The sequence below is a fragment of the Gouania willdenowi genome, chromosome 20 (assembly GCF_900634775.1).
Source record: "Gouania willdenowi chromosome 20, fGouWil2.1, whole genome shotgun sequence".
Classification (NCBI taxonomy): Eukaryota; Metazoa; Chordata; class Actinopteri; order Blenniiformes; family Gobiesocidae; genus Gouania; species Gouania willdenowi.
Genome location: NC_041063.1, coordinates 7,299,591 through 7,318,193, shown reverse-complemented (window position 1 = coordinate 7,318,193; position 18,603 = coordinate 7,299,591). Strand labels below are relative to the sequence as shown.

At 37.6% G+C, this 18,603-nt stretch overlaps 1 protein-coding gene across 2 annotated transcripts in view; it reads left to right on the top strand.

Annotated features, from left to right (window-relative positions):
* Window positions 1-12,599, top strand: part of vav3 (vav guanine nucleotide exchange factor 3) — a 159,000-nt gene extending 146,401 nt beyond the window's left edge. The window contains exons 26-28 of one of the 2 annotated variants that reach the window (XM_028434414.1): window positions 4,039-4,119; window positions 6,945-7,096; window positions 9,728-12,599. In XM_028434414.1, the coding sequence (XP_028290215.1) occupies window positions 4,039-4,119; window positions 6,945-7,096; window positions 9,728-9,772 (278 nt within the window). In that variant the 3' untranslated portion in view covers window positions 9,773-12,599. The remainder of the gene's footprint in view (window positions 1-4,038; window positions 4,120-6,944; window positions 7,097-9,727) is intronic. The other variant, XM_028434415.1, reaches the window with a different exon arrangement.
* The last annotated feature ends 6,004 nt before the right edge of the window (window positions 12,600-18,603 follow it).

The following is an 18,603-nucleotide window of genomic DNA, read 5'->3' as shown; positions in this document are numbered from 1 at the left end:
TAACAAATAATCAATTTCCAGCATCCTGTTTTCCAACCATTGCTGCTGTTAATAAAGTAATTTTGTCTCATCTTTATATGATTTTGATTAAATACAGACACAAAAAGACATATTGCACACAACGTAAATATATTTTATTTTTGTTTTCTGATATTTGTACACAAATAACACAAAACGACAACATTAAAACACAAGTTTACTCCAAATAACACAAAACGACAACGAAAATACACAGAATGACAAAAAAAATATACAAAATTACAGAAAATGTCAACAAAAGTACAGAAAAAGACAAGAAAAACACAAAAAAAAAATAACTCTGCAAACAAACAGTACTAATAAACGACAACAGAAATACACAAAAATGACTCCAAAAAAACGCTGTACTGTAAAATGCTGTACTCCACGCAAACGGCTGTTAAAAGTTCAGTTATTAACACAAAAATACACAAATTACTAGGGATGCACATTGTATTTCTGGCTCTGAATGTGTTCTAACCACTAAAATTCAAATATTGCAATTGTATAAATTAATATTATTGCTTTAAAAAAATAAATAAATAAATATGATATTTATTTAGCACTTACATTCCAACAATGCACAATATAAATTTAGATAATATCAATAAAGAAAAAAAACCGACTAACTGAGGGTTTCCACTGGATACGTCTCCGTTGCGCCATGGCACCGATCCAGTTTTGCCCCGCTGTCCGCCGTGCGGTAATCCCCACTGGTTTCGTTTTGAGTGCGCCACGTTGCTCTCCGGTTGGACGACTGTGACGTCACGAGACAGAGGAGTTCTCACGATATTTATATAATCGCGCGAGAATGCAGTTAAATGTATGTGTTATAAACGCAACAATAAACAGATAAACAGGTCAGTGTTCCTAACGAAGGAGAACAAGAAGGTTTATCAACAGCCAACAGAGAAGAGATAAAACTGCACCAGTAAAACATGAACTAAATCAAAGTTGCTGCAGTTTACAGTGCAGTTACAGTATGAGAGGAATCAATACAGTGGATGTGAATTTGTTTCTACACATTATGATGTTTTGGAGATATAGATTGAAATATAATTTGAAGTGTTTTATTTTGAAAAGTAATATTGTGGAATACGTGCTTAATTTCCTGTTTAGCTTCATTTGCTTTGTGCTGATTAATGCATCGTGCTCCGGTAGAAATAGAAGCCCTGCGTACATCAGGTGGAGGGCACAGGACTACCACAGGTGGGAAGGAGCAGTGGACTCAGTGGAAATGAACACTCAGCTCTGGTGGCAACGTAACGCAGTGGAGCCGCATCCAGTGGAAACTGGGGGTTAGCTGCTGAAAGAGAGTCAAAATAAACATGTTATCTCATTAAAACACAAAGTGCATTAATTAGAGACTATACTAAATTAATACTATAACAAGATTTGATATAAAAAATGTTGGTTTATGACTGAATCAATGAAAACAATAAATGACTTGACTGAAACTAAACTAAAGAAAATAATTGTGATGAGTAACATGTGACTAAAACTAAGACTAATTTTACAACTAAACAACTGAAACCTAGACTATAAATCTGCTCCACCAGGTTGAACTAATCTTCTTCTGTCCTGCAGATATTTAACATTTTTATTGTAGCTTCAGCTCCACACTGTGATTTTCTGATTTTCATTTATAAACTTCTTTAAATCAAAGACCTTTTTTTTTTATCTTCAATCCCACTTTTAAGCCAAACATTTTTAGTCATGTTGTGTGTTTTTGGAGACATTTTGTGTGTTTTTGTTGTCATTTTGTGTGTTCTCGTTTTCATTTTCTGTATTTTTGGAGTAATTTCTGTACATTTTACTTGTCATTTTTTGTTTTTCTCTCATTTTGGGTGTTTTTGTTGTCAATTTTTGGCTATAATTAAGACGAAACACTGTGTTTTTCTGATTTTCCTTTATAAACTTCTTTAAATCAAAGATGTGTTTTAACTTCAGTCCCACTTTTAAGCCAAACGTTTTTCATCACCCGTGATTCTCTTTATTGTAGCTCAGCCAGACTTTCTGTTCTGCCTCAAAATAACTGAATTATTCCCCTTGGAGTAATACTGTGAGGGTTAGAGGTTCTATTCCCACCAGGCTGAGACGTGTCCAAATCAGACTTACTGCTAGAATTGGACCAAAGCCTGTAGCTTTTCACTCTGCTTATAAAAAGAAACACAGAGAGACAAATAGAAATGCAAATGTAGCAGATCTAAGCTGTAGAGAATTCAGAAACAGGACGTGATAACAAGTGCAGCAACATTCGGCAACTTTTGTACATATTAAATATTGAATGAAGCAAGCGCCGTTTGTTTGGTAATTCGTCCATAATTGATACTTATTCCCAGTGCTGTGATTGTGAGTGAAGCATCAGTGAAAGATGTCAACACTTACTGTATAATAATGTAGAATAAAGTGGAAAATAAATGTGTTAAAAATAAGCTCCAGACTGTGGTGTGTGTAGTTGGAGTGGATTTCTAGTGTTTGGGCTTAAAATGATTTCAGAATTTGTAAACAGCAAATGTTATTTAAAGGGATCCTCCTCTGTTTTTACAAATCTGACCTAAAACTTTCTAAATGTCCTTATTAGTAGATTTATGTCTAACAAAACACATTATTTTGCACCATATTCATTTAATTTCCTTTTTAAAATGGGACTACTTTACAGTTTTAAATCCTGTGATTGATGATGTCACAAGGCCCCACTGCCTGTAAACATCCCATTGTTTTCTATTGGAATGAAACATTCAGCCTGATTTTTAGATCATTTTTGTAGCTTTTTAGATCATTTATCAGCTTTTTAGATCATTTAACAGCTTTTTAGAACATTTAACAGCTTTTTAGATCATTTAGCAGCTTTTTAGATCATTTAGCAGCTTTTTAGATCATTTATCAGCTTTTTAGAACATTTAACAGCTTTTTAGATCATTTAGCAGCTTTTTAGATCATTTAACAGCTTTTTCAGTCAAAATGACATCTTGTGCTGCTTTTGGTTGCTCTAGATAATCAGGAAAAGTTAAAGATGCTGATGTAAACCTCTTGTTTACAGAAAGAGGATTAAAATCTGTGACCGCAGGGGGAGACAGTTCCAACTCTGAGGTTTGGTAGTAGACAATAAAGTAGAAAAGAAGAGCTCTTCTAAGGGACCTTTACTCTCCCTTAAACAGTGCGCTGACGCACTCTGGTGGCTATAGTTAGCGAGTTGATCACAAACAGTTGATGACACATAAACTGAGGATAGAAGGATGGAGGAACACAGGCTCTAAAACTGTAGTCCAAAAGGCAATTAAATGAATATGGTGTAAAAACAATGTGTTTCGTTAGACATAGATCTACTAATAAGGATATTACGAAGATTTTAGGCCCGATTTGTAAAAACAGTGGAAGATCCCCTTAATGAGTAACTAAACCCCAGAAGCAAATGCAGTTGGTATGAAGTTGTGCTTTTCATTGGTTCTTCTCCAAATCTTGACATTTTACTCAAAGTTTTTCAATTTGTCGTGTTTTATAGTCAGATTTTGAGAGTGACTGCCCTAAGTTGAAACCCAGCTATTACAATTACATTTTTCTATTTGTTTGTGACGTTTTGGTAGCTTCTTACCATCACCATTGGCTCCGCCCCCTCCTATAAAAACCTGTGGGTTGGACTGAGAGAGTAGTGAATAGAGAGCTACTCTCTCAGTGAGTAATGAGTAGCTAGTTAGCATAGCATAGATTGTTCTGTGGAGGTTTTATAGTATAGACTGGGCGTGTCTTAACTGCTCCAGAAGCCACGCCCATAATCGAGGCCTTTTTTTCTTTAATTTCCCGCTGAAACCTTGTGGTTTAGTTTCTCTTTAATGATCCTGTGCAGATGAACCAATCGCTCCTTTTTTTACTTCCAAACAGTTAAAATCCAAATCAGATTTTCTTTATTTCTTTTTTCCTCTGCTTTTCTCTCCTTCCACCATGCCCCGCCCCTCTTCCCCTTCCTCTCTGCACTCTTGCATCACCCCGCCCACCCTGGCCCCGCCCACCCTGCTTTAGCCCCATTGCTGTGTGGCCTCTCTCTTGTAACTCCTGCCGGCTACAGCTTTCTACCGCCTTCCTCTGCACCCTTCTGGTCAGGTACTAGTATCACTGCTGTACGTCTGTCTGTCTGTCTGTCTGTCTGTCTGTCTGTGTAATAGATAAAGTCGGAGCTGCTGTGCATGCTGGGCTGAGCTTCAGTGAACATATCCTATGATTTATTTTGCACCCTTTGCATCGTATCATCTCACGCTCAAACATTTCACCCTGTGTAGAAAAATAAAGAAACTGTCTATGTTTTTCTGCATGCCAGTGAAATCTCCTTTGATTCATATGACAGCGTCTGATACTGTGTGTGTGTGTGTGTGTGTGTGTGTGTGTGTGTGTGTGTGTGTGTGTGTGTGCGTGTGTGTGCGTGTGTGTGTGTGTGTGTGTGTGTGTGTGTGTGTGTGGTGTGTGTGTGTGTGTGTGTGTGTGTGTGTGTGTGTGTGTGTGTGTGTGTGTGTGTGTGTGTGTGTGTGTGTGTGTGTGTGTGTGTGTAACATAGAGAAAAATCTCCTCTAAAGTAGCTGAGGCCAGAATGGAGAGGATTGAGCTGTGCTAACGAGCTAAGATGCTAACATCTGACACACTACAGACCATTTTAAATAAAGTCTACAGAACTACAGAACATTATTATTAGTATTATTATTAGTATTATTATTATTATTCTTTTTTTTATTATTCTTTTTTTTCTCTTCTCTCTCACTCCAATTCATTCTGATAATCTACTTTATTCAGTAATTTATTTAATTTAAGTAAATGTTTCTTATGACCCTGTCACATAGAATTACATACGTTTTCATCCATCCATCATAATGTTGCACTGCACAAATACAACATTTTGCTTGTCTTTTTATTTTGCTGATTTATCAAAGTCATATTATTTTAAATGAATCAGGCCTAAGCCTTTATATTGTTTATATTTTACATTAAAAAACAAACAAACCGAATCCGTAAGGTTTTAGTTCAAACAGAATATGAACTACCAGGTATATTCGCTTAAAGCTGCAGTATGTATACGTAATTAGAGACTGGTATAGAATCATCCTTCCTGTTCCATTCTGGTGAACGAATGTAGGGACTTTATTTGTATATCTTGTTATTGGAGAGTTTTATTATGTTTTAGAGCTGGGTTTCCATTACCCTTGGAAATGCGCAAAATCCTAAATAACGCAATAAAAACTGGTAATAGAAACACCTGAATTTTGAAAAAAACACTCAAATATTGCTAAAACGGAGGAATTTCAGACGTGGAAACACGTTCAAAGCGTAATTATACTTAGTTGACATTTAGAAATATCGCTTTTATTTTGCCAAAATCTGTAATGGAAACCCAGCATCTGACATGAAAGCTGGTATCACTCTGTAGTTACTGTCCTCAACGTGAGCCCCTCCCCCGTCCCAAAGCGCTCACAGGTCAGAGCAGACCCACACCACTCCACGTCCACACTGGAAATGAACCTTGGATCTACTTCTCTAGGTTTACACCTGATTTATTGTCTGTTCACCAGGATGTGGGGCGGACGTCTAATCAGCACTCAGTTTATAAACCGATCTCTGATTGGCTGAAAAGCAGCGTCACACCCCTGATTGCTAAAGCTCAAATACAGAGAAGAGAAGGAGCAGAGGTCTTAACAGGGTTGGGCTCAATTACATTTTTCAGTTTCCCATGTTCAATTCAATTATGATTATAGTGACCAGCATTTTTTCCAATTACAATTAAAATACAATATATTTTTTATCCACAGAAAGCGAATTACAATTGTGTTCTCAATTACTAAAGTTCATTTACAATTAATCACAATTACTGAGCCTTTAATAAATAACGTAATAGAAGTTAACCTTCCTCTTGTGTTAGCTTTCTGTTAGCATCTCTTGTTCTAACGGGTCCTAAATCAGCTGCAAAATACACTAAAAACAAATATATATATCATTTAAGTTTTTTCCTATCTATTGATTATTTTGTTAGGCTCCATAATCAATGAAAATATAAGTTTTAATATTTCTGGCGTCATATTTTTTTTGTCAGTATACACCTCGATTTCATATTTTGGCAAAATGCGTGAAAACTTGATATGAAACATAATTTAATAATTGTTAACTACATACAGTATATGTAGATCTGTAACATGGTTCCCCAGTTTAACGTTAAATTATAATTGATAATTTTTATAGAATTTTCATGACAATTACAAAGTCAACATTCTGAACTCATTTACAATTTAACTACAATTACAACAGCAACAGATTTTTAAATTTACAATTATAATCATGCCATAATTGTAGTTAATTATCAATTACGTAATTACATTTATAATTGACCACAACCCCTGAGAGTCCTCTCAGAACACTTTATATTATAATATAATTAAAGGTTAGGATTCATGACCAAATGATGTCAAGAAACTTACATACTGCAGCTTTAAGTCTTTGTCACAGCTGTTTTTTCCAAAGCATTTACATCTTAATCTCCAGTAAAAGCCAATCAAAGACATTTTGGACGATATTATGCTTCCAGTTTTGTGGGAAGGCTCTGTTTTTATTATTCATTTAAAAAATAAATTAGATGTAGATTTGGCCTCTGACTATTTCATGCACTGGTGACAGAAAAAAAACAACACACTTTTTTAATAATACATTAAAAACAAAACAACTCAGAGCAAAATAAAAGCTGATGACTAAATAAAAAATAAGTGAGTTATTGAAGATGTGAAGAAACAGAGCATCACAGGTTTGTAGACAGATGCAAACGCAGTACTGGGTGGTCACAGCAGGGGGCGTTATGTTGTCTTTAAGTGTGTGTGCGTGCGTACGTGTGTGTGTGTGTGTGTGTGTGTGTGTACACATCGTTCTCACACAGTCGTGTGTTTTTATTCCTCCAGTGTTTACTCCTAAAGTGATGGGCGTGGCCATCGCTCGGTACGACTTCAGCTCTCGGGACACGAGGGAACTGTCTCTGCAGGAGGGAGACGTGGTGAAGATCTACACCAAGACTGGAGCCAACGGGTGGTGGAGGGGGGAGGTCAATGGACGGGTGAGTGGAGGGGGGGGTCAATGACGGTGAGTGGAGGGGGGAGGTCAATGGACGGGTGAGTGGAGGGGGGGTCAATGTGCGGGTGAGTGGAGGGGGGGAGGTCAATGGACGGGTGAGTGAGGGGGGAGGTCAATGGACGGTGAGTGGGGGGAGGTCAATGGACGGGTTGAGTGAGGGGGGGTCAATGGACGGGTGAGTGGAGGGGGGGAGGTCAAATGGACTGTGAGTGGAGGGGGGAGGTCAATGTACGGGTGAGTGGAGGGGGGAGGTCAATGGACGGGTGAGTGGAGGGGGGGGTCAATGGACGGGTGAGTGGAGGGGGGAGGTCAATGGACGGGTGAGTGGAGGGGGGAGGTCAATGGACGGGTGAGGGGGGGGGGGGGGTCAATGTACGGGTGAGTGGAGGGGGGAGGTCAATGGACGGTGAGTGGAGGGGGGGGGTCAATGGACGGGTGAGTGGAGGGGGGAGGTCAATGGACGGGTGAGTGGAGGGGGGAGGTCAATGGGAACGGGTGAGTGCAGGGGGGAGGTCAAATGGGAGCGTGACTGAAGGGGAGGATCAACGGGAGTGTGAAGTGGAGGGGGAGGTCAACGGACGGGTGGTGGGGGGGAGGTCAATGGAGAGGTGAGTGGAGGTCGGGGGGGTGTCAATGGGAGGGTGGTGAAGGGAACAGGTAGAGAGAAACACCACCTTGTGGACTGGGGGGGAACTACAGGCAGCTGCATCTTTTTTAGAGTCTTTTTGGGCTCTGTGGCGGATCTTGTGGCGGATCAATAATTAATTTATTTACATAACTAATCACACGTGTATAATAAAATATTATTGAATGTATTCTGCCTGTGGGTGTCGGACCATTCACAAATACAAAAACATGAATACAAATGCCACCACACAGATGCATGTATGTTTTTGTTTGTATTTGTGTTTTTCGTTTTTATTTGTTTTTTGTTTTTATTTGTGTTTTTTGTTTTATTTGTGTTTTTTGTTTTTATTTGTGTTTTTTGTTTTTGTGTGTTTTTTGTTTGGATTTCTGCTTTTTGGTTTGTATTAATGTTTTTTTGTTTGTGAATCATCTGACACAGACTCACTGTCCCCAAATAGGAAACGTTTTAATTCAGTTTTTTTTTTCAGTTTTTTAATCATGAGCTTTTTTTCATTTTCTAAATCCTCTAAAAGGTTTATTTCCACTTGTTTTATCCAAACGTATGAAAAGTCTGAGCCAAAACCACCAGCGCTCAATAATCAGCCATAAATAAAGAATCTTCATCTTTTTCACTAAACCCGTAGTGTGTGCATTGATGTGTGCAGCTGTTCTCTTTAGAACCAATAAAAACAATCACTGCTACGAGCTGCAGGAATAGAAAAAACCGTCAGGTGGTTTGTTTGTTTGTCGATGTTTATAATCAGATCAATAAAAGTTTAAATGATACTAAAAGACTTTCGACTTATTAACGCGACACTTTCAGAGGTTTTACTTTCTCTGATGATTCAAGGTCTCATCATAAACTGCTGACTCATTATATTGCACTTAATGCTCACTTTGGTATAAAATGTGTTGTTTTCAAGGTGTAAATAACAAAACGTAGGTTTTTGCTTTATTTTACACATTAGTGCTAAACATTGATAAATATATTTTCTTATTACTTCCTGATAGGCTGTGAGGATACAGTTAACCAACCATTCCATTTGAATCCTGATTTAAAAAATCAAAGACGGGATGTAATGATTCACTTTAACGCCTTTCATTTTGATTGTATTTTGGAGAAAAAACTCATTCATCACAATAGAGATTCTTATTATTTTACTTAAATTGTCAATCATTCTTCTTACAAACCATTTGAACTCATAAATTTTAAAAAAAAAAGTGCACATTCCTTCATTTATCACCATGCAAAGTTAAACAAAAATATAAATCTTTTAAAATCGCATAAAATGAAAATTTAAGAAAAATGTGCTAATGTTGCCGGCTTGGAATTTACATATTTTTTTATTAAAGTGTGTGTATAACAAATGTAAAAGTGCTGCAATCAAAAATACAGGAAATAACCATTTTTTTGTTTACAATCTGTGCCAATAAATGAGTTTTATTGTTCCACTTTACATGTCGACGTAAATCATTATTTTTTTAACATTAGTTCCATGTTATATTTGTTCCCGGCCAATATTTAATGCAGTCTAATAATTTAACTTAACTTTACGACACTTTCTGAGCACTGCACTCACAAATGTTCACTTATACTACAAACATTTGACCAAACATGTCATTTATCAAAATGTATCTCTGTTTTCTATTAAAATAAACTAGTTTTATCATGTCACTGGGGTATTTAAGAAGAATGTTTGTTGCGCCCCAACTGTCATGTCTCCATTCCCCTCCAGTGGGGTGCGCCCCACACTTTGAGAAGCACTGGATTAGCATGGGAAAACTGCAAATATTGTTACGTTTTATTGAATGTGTGTATTAGGAGGGACTGGGAATGATTTGGTTATTCATTAGGTACGATTCTTACATTCTGACTTAGGACACATTGGATGCTCTAAAGGGCCGGATTCGGCCCCCGGGCCTCGTGTTGAACATGTGCTGTTAATGACTTCCGCTTGTGTCTGATATATTCCTTCTGTTCCCGTAGGTCGGCTGGTTTCCATCTACGTACGTAGAGGAGGGAGAGGAGTGATCTTCACTGAGGAAGAGGACGATAAAGTAACGATGAAGAGCAAAACCACGGCTGAGCTGTGGTGACCATGAGCTCAGAGACGTCACAGCATGTCTGAGGTCATCTGTCACAGAAAGGAACGGCTCTGAGACAGAGGCTCTGATTGGACGCTCGTTGGTTTGTGGATCAAAGGCTGCCCGGACACGCCCCGCCCCCTCCCTCCCCTCCTCTCATCAATCATCCTCCTGCTCCCACCTGTGCCAAAAACTCCAGACACTCCACCTGTGTGTCATTCATTTGTCCACCTTCATCATCATCATCATCACCATCATCACCCTGTGAGCGAGAAACAGCTTTGCTTTGATCTCTCTCTCTCCTCCAATCAGACGAGGTTTTCTTTGAACTTGTCTGTCTGTTCCTCTAATGCAGGTGTGTTTTAATGATTCACACACACACATACACACACATTATCAGCACACATGAGAGCGTGTGTGTGTGTGTGTGTGTGTGTGTGTGTGTGTGTGTGTGTGTGTGTGTGTGTGTGTGTGCGTGTAGCTTCCATTGATCGCTGTTCTTCTTTTCCTCCTCCCTCCTTTTATCTTACTCCATCCTTTCATGTTTTCTCTTGTCTTGGCCGTTAGCCAATAGCGATCCTCGTCTCTTAACAGTGGCGGTGGTGTGTCGACGGTCCGTTGGACGAGGGTTTATCTGGTTGGATGCATTAGCAGCGTGTCGGGGGAGGGGAGTCGTGTTACCTGGAATAATTCAGTCTGTAACGGAGATGATTATTGACAAAATTATTTTTTAAAAACAAACATTTTCTTAAATCCAAAGCTTTGTTTTGCTGCAAGAAGCTTTGACCTAAAGCAAATGTGTCCAACTTATGGCCCGGGGGCCAAATCTGGCCCTTTAGAGCAGTTTTTATCAAACGAGGGTACTTGTAACCCTAGGGGTGTATAATGGTACTACATGGGGTAATTAAAAGAGAGAGTGGAAATTTAACTAATGAATGCATTAAAAACATGAGGTTTTATAATGTTTATTTTTTGTTAAAAATGATAATCATACTTAGTATTACCAGCAACTCACAACATGACAACAAAAACTAATAAAATGAATAGACAACAAAATACACTAAATGACACCAACAGAGACCCCTGCTTTAGACCATCCACTTTGGCCCTGCAGGAGAAAGTAAAAATATGAATTATTGTGTAAATGACCAAATAATTAAATTGTATTTATCTCAGCTCCTCCAATGACACAAAATCAATGAAATCCCACAAAAATATTGCTTATATCACATGACGGCAGTTATTTTTCATCTTAAATGGTTGAAAGAATTCTGAATTTTTTTCAGAATTTTGTAATTTCCTTCAAATTATTTCACGAATTTCAAATTTACCCAGATTCCATTTTAAAATTGGCACAAAATCAAGAAAATTTAAAGTAAAATCTGTATTGTTTGAATATTGTAGGTTCCTCACATACTTTCTATATCAATTATACATGGAAGTGCAAACTAAGGTATATTATGTTGAAATTGCTGGTTTTCCAGCATCAAATCTGTGGCCCACTTGAGATTAAACTGGTCTGTATTTGGCCTAAACTGAACTAAAAATATAGTTTTTACATCCCTGACGTAAAGGAAGTGATGATAAAACTAAAAATCTCTGTAAATCCTCCTCATTTTAACATTTAAAGGGACGGAAACCTAAAAATGTTCCCGTTCCTGTAAACAAACTGTTAGTCTAATCCAGGGGAGTCAAACTTTTATGGGTGTTCCCCACTTTGAACGAAGGTGAACTTTCAACCCCCATAGAGCCCCAAATAATCCTGATAAATACATGTTCATTAAATTATTGAACGAACAGGGAACAAAGAACATATTTGATAATAAATCAAAAACTAAACTAGGATCATCGTATGCATAAAAAACTCATGTAAAAGTGTCAAAAATACAGGAAATCTGTGACAAAAAGCTGGAGAAAACAAAAAAAGTTTGTCTTTATCTGATCAAACATGATCGTCTACAGCAGCTTTAATGTCAGGATGACATCAGAATTATGTAGTTCCTGATCATGTCTGCATCGTACCAATACTTTCATATATTTTATGGCTTTAAAGAAAATAATTATTGTAGAGAAATGCCTTTAAATATAGTCTCAACATCCAGCCAATCAGAGGGATTCTCTCATCAGTGATCATTAGGTGACCGACCAATGGAAACTCAGTTTATTGTAAAAGGACAAGTTAGTGTTGGAAACTATTGGAGAAGATGAGATTACATCCTTTTCTCTCCCTCTTCTTCTTCCTCTACTTCCTCTTCCTCTACTTCTACTTCCTCTACTTCCTCTTCCTCTACTTCCATCCAATCACAGCTGCTCTCTAAAGGAAGAACAGACGATCTCTGCCCCAAACATTTAAAAATCATCTCTGATTAAAAGACAGATTATTATACATCATTATTAACACCGTGTGTGCGTGTGATCATTAGCTCTGTTGTTAGCCACCATGCTAGCTCATCCATGTGTTTCTCGCTCTGACTGAAGCTCTCTCTCCTGTGTGCGTGCGAGCGTGTGTGTGTGCGTGCGTGCGAGCGTGCGAGCGTGTGTGTGTGTGTGTGTGATCCCAAGTAAAGCCAAAGCTGTATGCAGTACTCCACGTACACGTACGTTTCAGTGTTCTTTAATGACTGTAACCACGGTAACGACCTCTGTGGCCTAACTCTACGATCGTGCAATCCTGTGTGTGTGTAGCATAAAGTGTGTGTATTGTTGGATTGTATCATAGTGTAAATATGTGTAAATAGCAAAACAATAAAGATATTTGCAGCTTCTTCTTATTATTGATGTTTTCACTTGTTTCTGTTGTTGTTTTTTATTAAAAAACTGTGATTATTAATGTTGGCAGTGAAACATAAACGTGTTTTTCTTCTGTTGTTTAAAGAATCATAATATTCTTTTAGAACTTTAACAGTAAAGGTAATTAAGACATCTTTACTTATTCTTTGTCTCAAACTTCACAACAAAACATCAAAACAATAAAAGTAAAACATTAAAAACATGTTCAGTTTGAGAAATGGTCTGATCTCAGGGTCACATGATCAACATTCATGTCAGCATTAGAATAATGACCAATCAGAGCATTAACAACAGGTTAGTGTCATTTTGTGTTTTTTATTTTTTTTTTTTTTCTGTCCTTTTAGTTGTTTTGTGTGTTTGTTGTTGTTCTTGTTGTTTTGTGTGTGTGTGTGTTTTTTTTCTTCGTGTATTTATGTTGTTTTATATATTTTTGTCACTTTGTTTAACCATGTTATTTTCTGTATTTTTGGAGCCATTTTGATTAGTTTTGTTGTCATTTTTTGTATTTTTCTGTTTTGTAATTTTTTTGTGTGTTTTTGTTGTCATTCTGTATACTTTTCATGTCATTTTTTTTTTCTTCATGTTTTGTGGTTTTGTTTAAATATCTTGGTACATTTTTTGTGTTTTGTCGTTTCGTGTGATTTTAGAATTTTTTTATAGTTTTGCTGTCATTCTATTCATAAGTCATAATAATAATTCATAAGTGTGTTTTTGTTGTGGGTTATTTTTTTTGTCCTTGTGTTTGTGCATTTACTTTTGGGGCCACACAATATCAGACTGAGGGCCGCATTTGGCCCCTGGGCCGCATGTTGCAGATGCTGGTGTGAAGGAACAGTGGACGAAAGTTTGATATAAAAAAATTAACCTCATTTAAATGATCCTGATGACATCATTCCAGACTGTAATGAACACAAAAATAAATAAACACGGAATGCATCAGTTATTTCACCACTAGGGGGCAGAATATGTATTAGTATTAGCTGTAATTATAATTAACCTACAATGTTTCAGACTCTACAATCTCTGACATCAATGTCTTCGCGAGTAACGGGCGGAGTTTCACAGACACATAAAAGTTAAGCGGGCACTGGTCGGCTCCGTAATTAGGAGTCAGGGATGAGTTTGCGCAGTTTTTTGTCAGTTTAGACGGCGTTTCGTGTGGTTTATATCAGTGGTTCCCGAACTTTTTCTGCTCAGGTACCCCCATTCTCTTACTTCTGAATCCAAATACCTCCTTTGTCCAACTACGTTTTGCTCAGAATTTGCTAATTTTGTAAATAAGAGGAAAGGAACATTATTTAGCGCCTCCTGAATAGATTTATTTCTATAGTTTTTATCAGTCATCTCCCTCCTGATACGGGACCCACACTGACCCTTGTATTTTCAGTTCATGTTCTAATCAAGATCATATTTATCATCATTTTGTGTGTTTTTGTGCCATTTTGTGTATTTTGTTGTTGTTTGTCTGTTCAGTTTATTATTCAGTATATGTTTCTCTTATTTTGTGTGTTTTTGTTGTCATTTTGTGAGTTGCTGGTAATATTTAGTATGATTATAATTTTTAACTAAAAATAAAGAGTATAAACCCCCTTTTTTAATGCTTTCATTTGTTTGTTTTTCTCTCTCTCTCGCAAGTACCCTGTAGTGCCATTGCGTACCCCCATTTGAGAAACACTGGTTCAGACTGTGTTTGAAGCGGTCAGGATGGGAGGGAGGGGCGGAGGTCCCCGGAAACATTTCCCCATTAAAAAAAACATCCTTTACCTCATGGTGAAGCCGTTTTATCCACATTCTGTCCATTTCCACGTTCAATAGTGGGTTCCTTCTTTATTGGTTGTTTCCGTGATTCCGTTAATGTGTAGGGCCCTATCTCAGCTTACAGCTGATCAGCTGTCGTATTTATTCATTGTGGCTCTTTTAGATTTCTACTTTTGAATACTGAGCAGGTGAGATATGACATATTTAATCATATATATATATATATTATATACATTATACACACACAAACGGACTGTTTGAAGGCCACGTTTTCATTCTCTCATCATCATCTTTTGTTTCTACACGACCGCTCCAATCCCTCGCTCCTCCTCTCCTGCGCTTTCTGTCGCTTTATTGCAACGTTTTTTGGGTGACGTGAGAACCGTCATCATCATCATCATCATTTCCAGAGGGTGAAACTGCTGTGTGTAAATATCAAGCAGCTCTCGCTCCAGTCTGCTAACGACATCACATAAACACTGAGGAAACGCAGTCAGACGAGCCATCACCATAAAACACACACACACACACACACACACACTAGTGCACACTCCCTTTGTACGTATATTTATTTAGATATTTATAGATTTAGATTCCCTTCTTTCCAGTAGGTGTGGATTTACTGCAGCTGTGCACATAGTTTACTACTGCAGTAGTGTGTTACACTTAGACACACACACACACACACACACAGTAATACAGACATTAGCAAGTGTCGACCTTGAGCGCAAAACAAACAGCAGAAATACACACTTCATTATTTATCATGGACGTTAAGTTTTAACACGCGTCCACTGGAACTTTTTAAGTTTTCTTTTAATAATTTACCTTTAATCCTCAGAAAAATACTATTTAGTTAGTAGTAGTAGTAGTAGTTTATTTGTGACATGTAAAAGAAATAGGGAAATATAGTAATTATGAACAGAAATGAGAAATTAATACCTTACAATTAAAAGCAATACATAAAGATTGGATTTTTCATATCTGAAAAGGAGTGGGAAGAAGTGAAACCTATTTACACTCACCATTTATTCATAATTAAAAAGTAACAAAGTGAGAGTTTCTTCTTTATTGTTGTTCAGGACGCACATACCCTGAGAATAGAAGCACAGTTTGTGATTTACTCTCTAACTTCAGCCACCAGAGCGTGTCAGCGTACTGTTTAAGGAGAGCTCCTCTTCTCTGCTTCATTTTATACCACTAAACCTCAGACCTTTTCTCAGGTCAGAAATGTTTTTATCCTCTTTCTGTAAACAAGAGGTTTACATTGACATCTTTAACTTTTCCAAGTTGTCATTTTGACTGAAAAAGCTGTTAAATGATCTAAAAAGCTCCTAAATGAAGTAAAAAACTGATAAGTGATGTAAAAAGCTTCTAAATCAGCTAAAAATCAGGCTGAATGTTTCACTCCAATAGAAAACAATGAGACGTTTACAGGCAGTGGGGCCGTGTGACATCATCAATCACATGATTTCAAGATGGAGGAACACAGGCTCTAAGACTGTAAAGTAATCCCATTTATAAAATATGAATAAGCTGCAAAATAATACATTTTGTTAGACATAGATCTACTAATAAGAACATTTTAAAAACAGTGAAGGATCCGTTTAATTCTCCTTAATAATAACTTTTATTCCCACAATGCAAACATCCATGTAGTATTGCATGTTATGATGTGTGTATCACATGTGTGTTCTGTTTTAAACAAGTGAGTGTAAATGTGTGTAAAGCGACACTGGGAGTCGTTAAACACTTTTTTACGTTTCTTTCGTGTGTAAAATATTCAACTTGTCGAGTATTTACTCAAGAAATCAACGATTCTGAGTTTCCTTCACAAAGTTTCATAAAGAAGTTACTTTGACGTGAGTTTTATCAAATCTACAGCCTGTGATGTTGGATTGAAAGCGTCGTCGTTTTTATAAAACAACCTGAAAAATAAAAAAAATCAATTATTAGTTTGGAAGTGAGGACAGTAAATGAACTCATTTCACCTTTTTTTATTTTCCACTTCGCTTGATTTGAATTTTAAACAAGTATTTTCCTCGACTGCTTTTTCATCCCAGAGAAAAATCATCCAGTTTAAAACGTGAGATGCTGCTTTTCTTCTCGTCTCCTGGGGTTCATGTAGAAATCTGTAGCTCTCACTGATCGACTTCAATTTAGTATCAGCGATGGTGGAAAGAGTGTGTGTGTGTGTGTGTGTGTGTGTGTGTAGCTACTGTCATTATTACGTTTTTCTCCTCGAGTATTCAGTGTAATAGGAGTGGGACGTCCAATCAGTCCTTCCAAATACATAAATTCAATGATTATCCACAATATTTGCAGGGTGCACAGTTTTCCCACTCTTTTATTACATGATGGCTGTCATTTTTAATCGCAAATTGTTGAATGTTTTTCTTATTTTTTTCAAAAATCCTGCAATTTCATTACAATTATTCCACATTTTTTTTCTCACATTGAATAAAAATTGGTCACAAACTCTGGAAAATGTAAATATTGGATATTGTCTGTAACTTCCATTATGTTACATATATTTATAGGACAGAATCACATTGAAACTGCTTGTTTTCCCGCCTGAAATTTGCAGCCCACTTGAGATCAAAGTGTTTGGCCTTTGGTCTAAAATAAGTTCGACACCCCTGATATTTAGTCATCTTAAAAATGTTTTAAAATGTTTTAAGCAGAAATAAAATGGGTTAAAAACCAAATTAAAGTGGGCAAAAACAGACAGAGAAATTAATTAAAAAAATAATTCAAAGTGTCAATACTGGCGGCCGTGGCTCAGTGGTAGTGGGTCATCCAATAACCGAAGGGTTGGGAGGTTTGGATCCCACTCTATCCAATTAATTGTTGTTGTGTCCTTGGGCAAGGCACTTTACCCACATCGCCTCGTATGAATGGGAATGAATGTTGGTGGTGGTCAGAGGGGCCGTAGGCGCCAAATGGCAGCCACACTTCTGTCCGTCTGCCCCAGGGCAGCTGTGGCTACATTGTGGCTTACCACCACTGGTGTGACTGATGTGACTGACTGGTGGGAATTAATAATGGTTTCTGTACTCCAGGGCTATTCAACTGGCAGCCCGCGGGCCAAAACCGGCCCACTCCTCAAACTCATCCGGCCCGTGGCCCTTCTATCCATAGTTAGTGATAAATTGTTTAATGTTTGCTAAAAAATGTTCACGCGTGGCTTTGTGACACTTCACAGCACTCTGTGACAGTTTGCGGCACTTTGTGACGTTTTCCGGCACTGCTGCTTACAGCGCCTATTATGAGAAGGGTCTGTTGCATATTATTGAAAGGCACTTTAGATAAACAGAAGGCATGACACATTCAAAGAAAAAGCCACAATGTCTGACGGCACTTCAAGACGACCCACGCCAACTGTGACAATGACTATCCACTGGGTTCAGATGCTCAGCAGACAAACCTTTCTGACAATATGGCCCACAGCAAAGTGTAGTTGATGAATCTAAACTATTGTTATTATTATTATTATTATTATTATTATTATTATTATTAATAACAAAAGTGGCAGAAATTAGGGGGGGGTTTGGGTATTGTAATTTAAAAAGTAGAAACAATTAGTTTAAATTGGCAAAAAAGTGGTGGAAAGGGTTTATAAGTGCTGAAAATGTATTGAAATGTGATGTAGACGTGTCAGAAATGTGAGTAATGTAGCAAAAATACATTAAAAGGAGCAAAAATATGGCAAGTTTGGTGTAGTTGCAGAAAAAGGATAAAGAATAAGCAAAAATGGGCTCAAATTGTTCAGGAAATTTTGTTAGTTTCTTGAAGGCGTCTGGCGACCCCCTCCCAGTGTCTCGTGACCCCAAGGTTGAGAACCCCTGAGTCAGGAAACATGTTTAAATGTACAATTCCTTTCTTTGGGTGTTGAACTAAACAAGTGTCTGAGTAGAAGATTTAAATAGTAACATTAAAGGGTTGCTAGGCAACCTTCATTTCCATACCATGTTCTAACAGAATAAAGATTAAAACAGTCTTTTCTCTCTGAGTAGAGCATCAGTAGATCACTAGATCATTTATGCAGCGATGGAGAGCTGCTGAAGCTTCTATTTTCAGTTGAAGTCACTCTTTTTCCTCATAACTTCCACTGGCAGTCGTGCCATCCACTGCGTGCCCGTTCTCCAGCGTCCCCCGGAGCACCTCCACATGTATTCAGCTTCCATTTGTCATTCCTGGGAATGTGGTGGCGTCAGCAGATACGTCCCA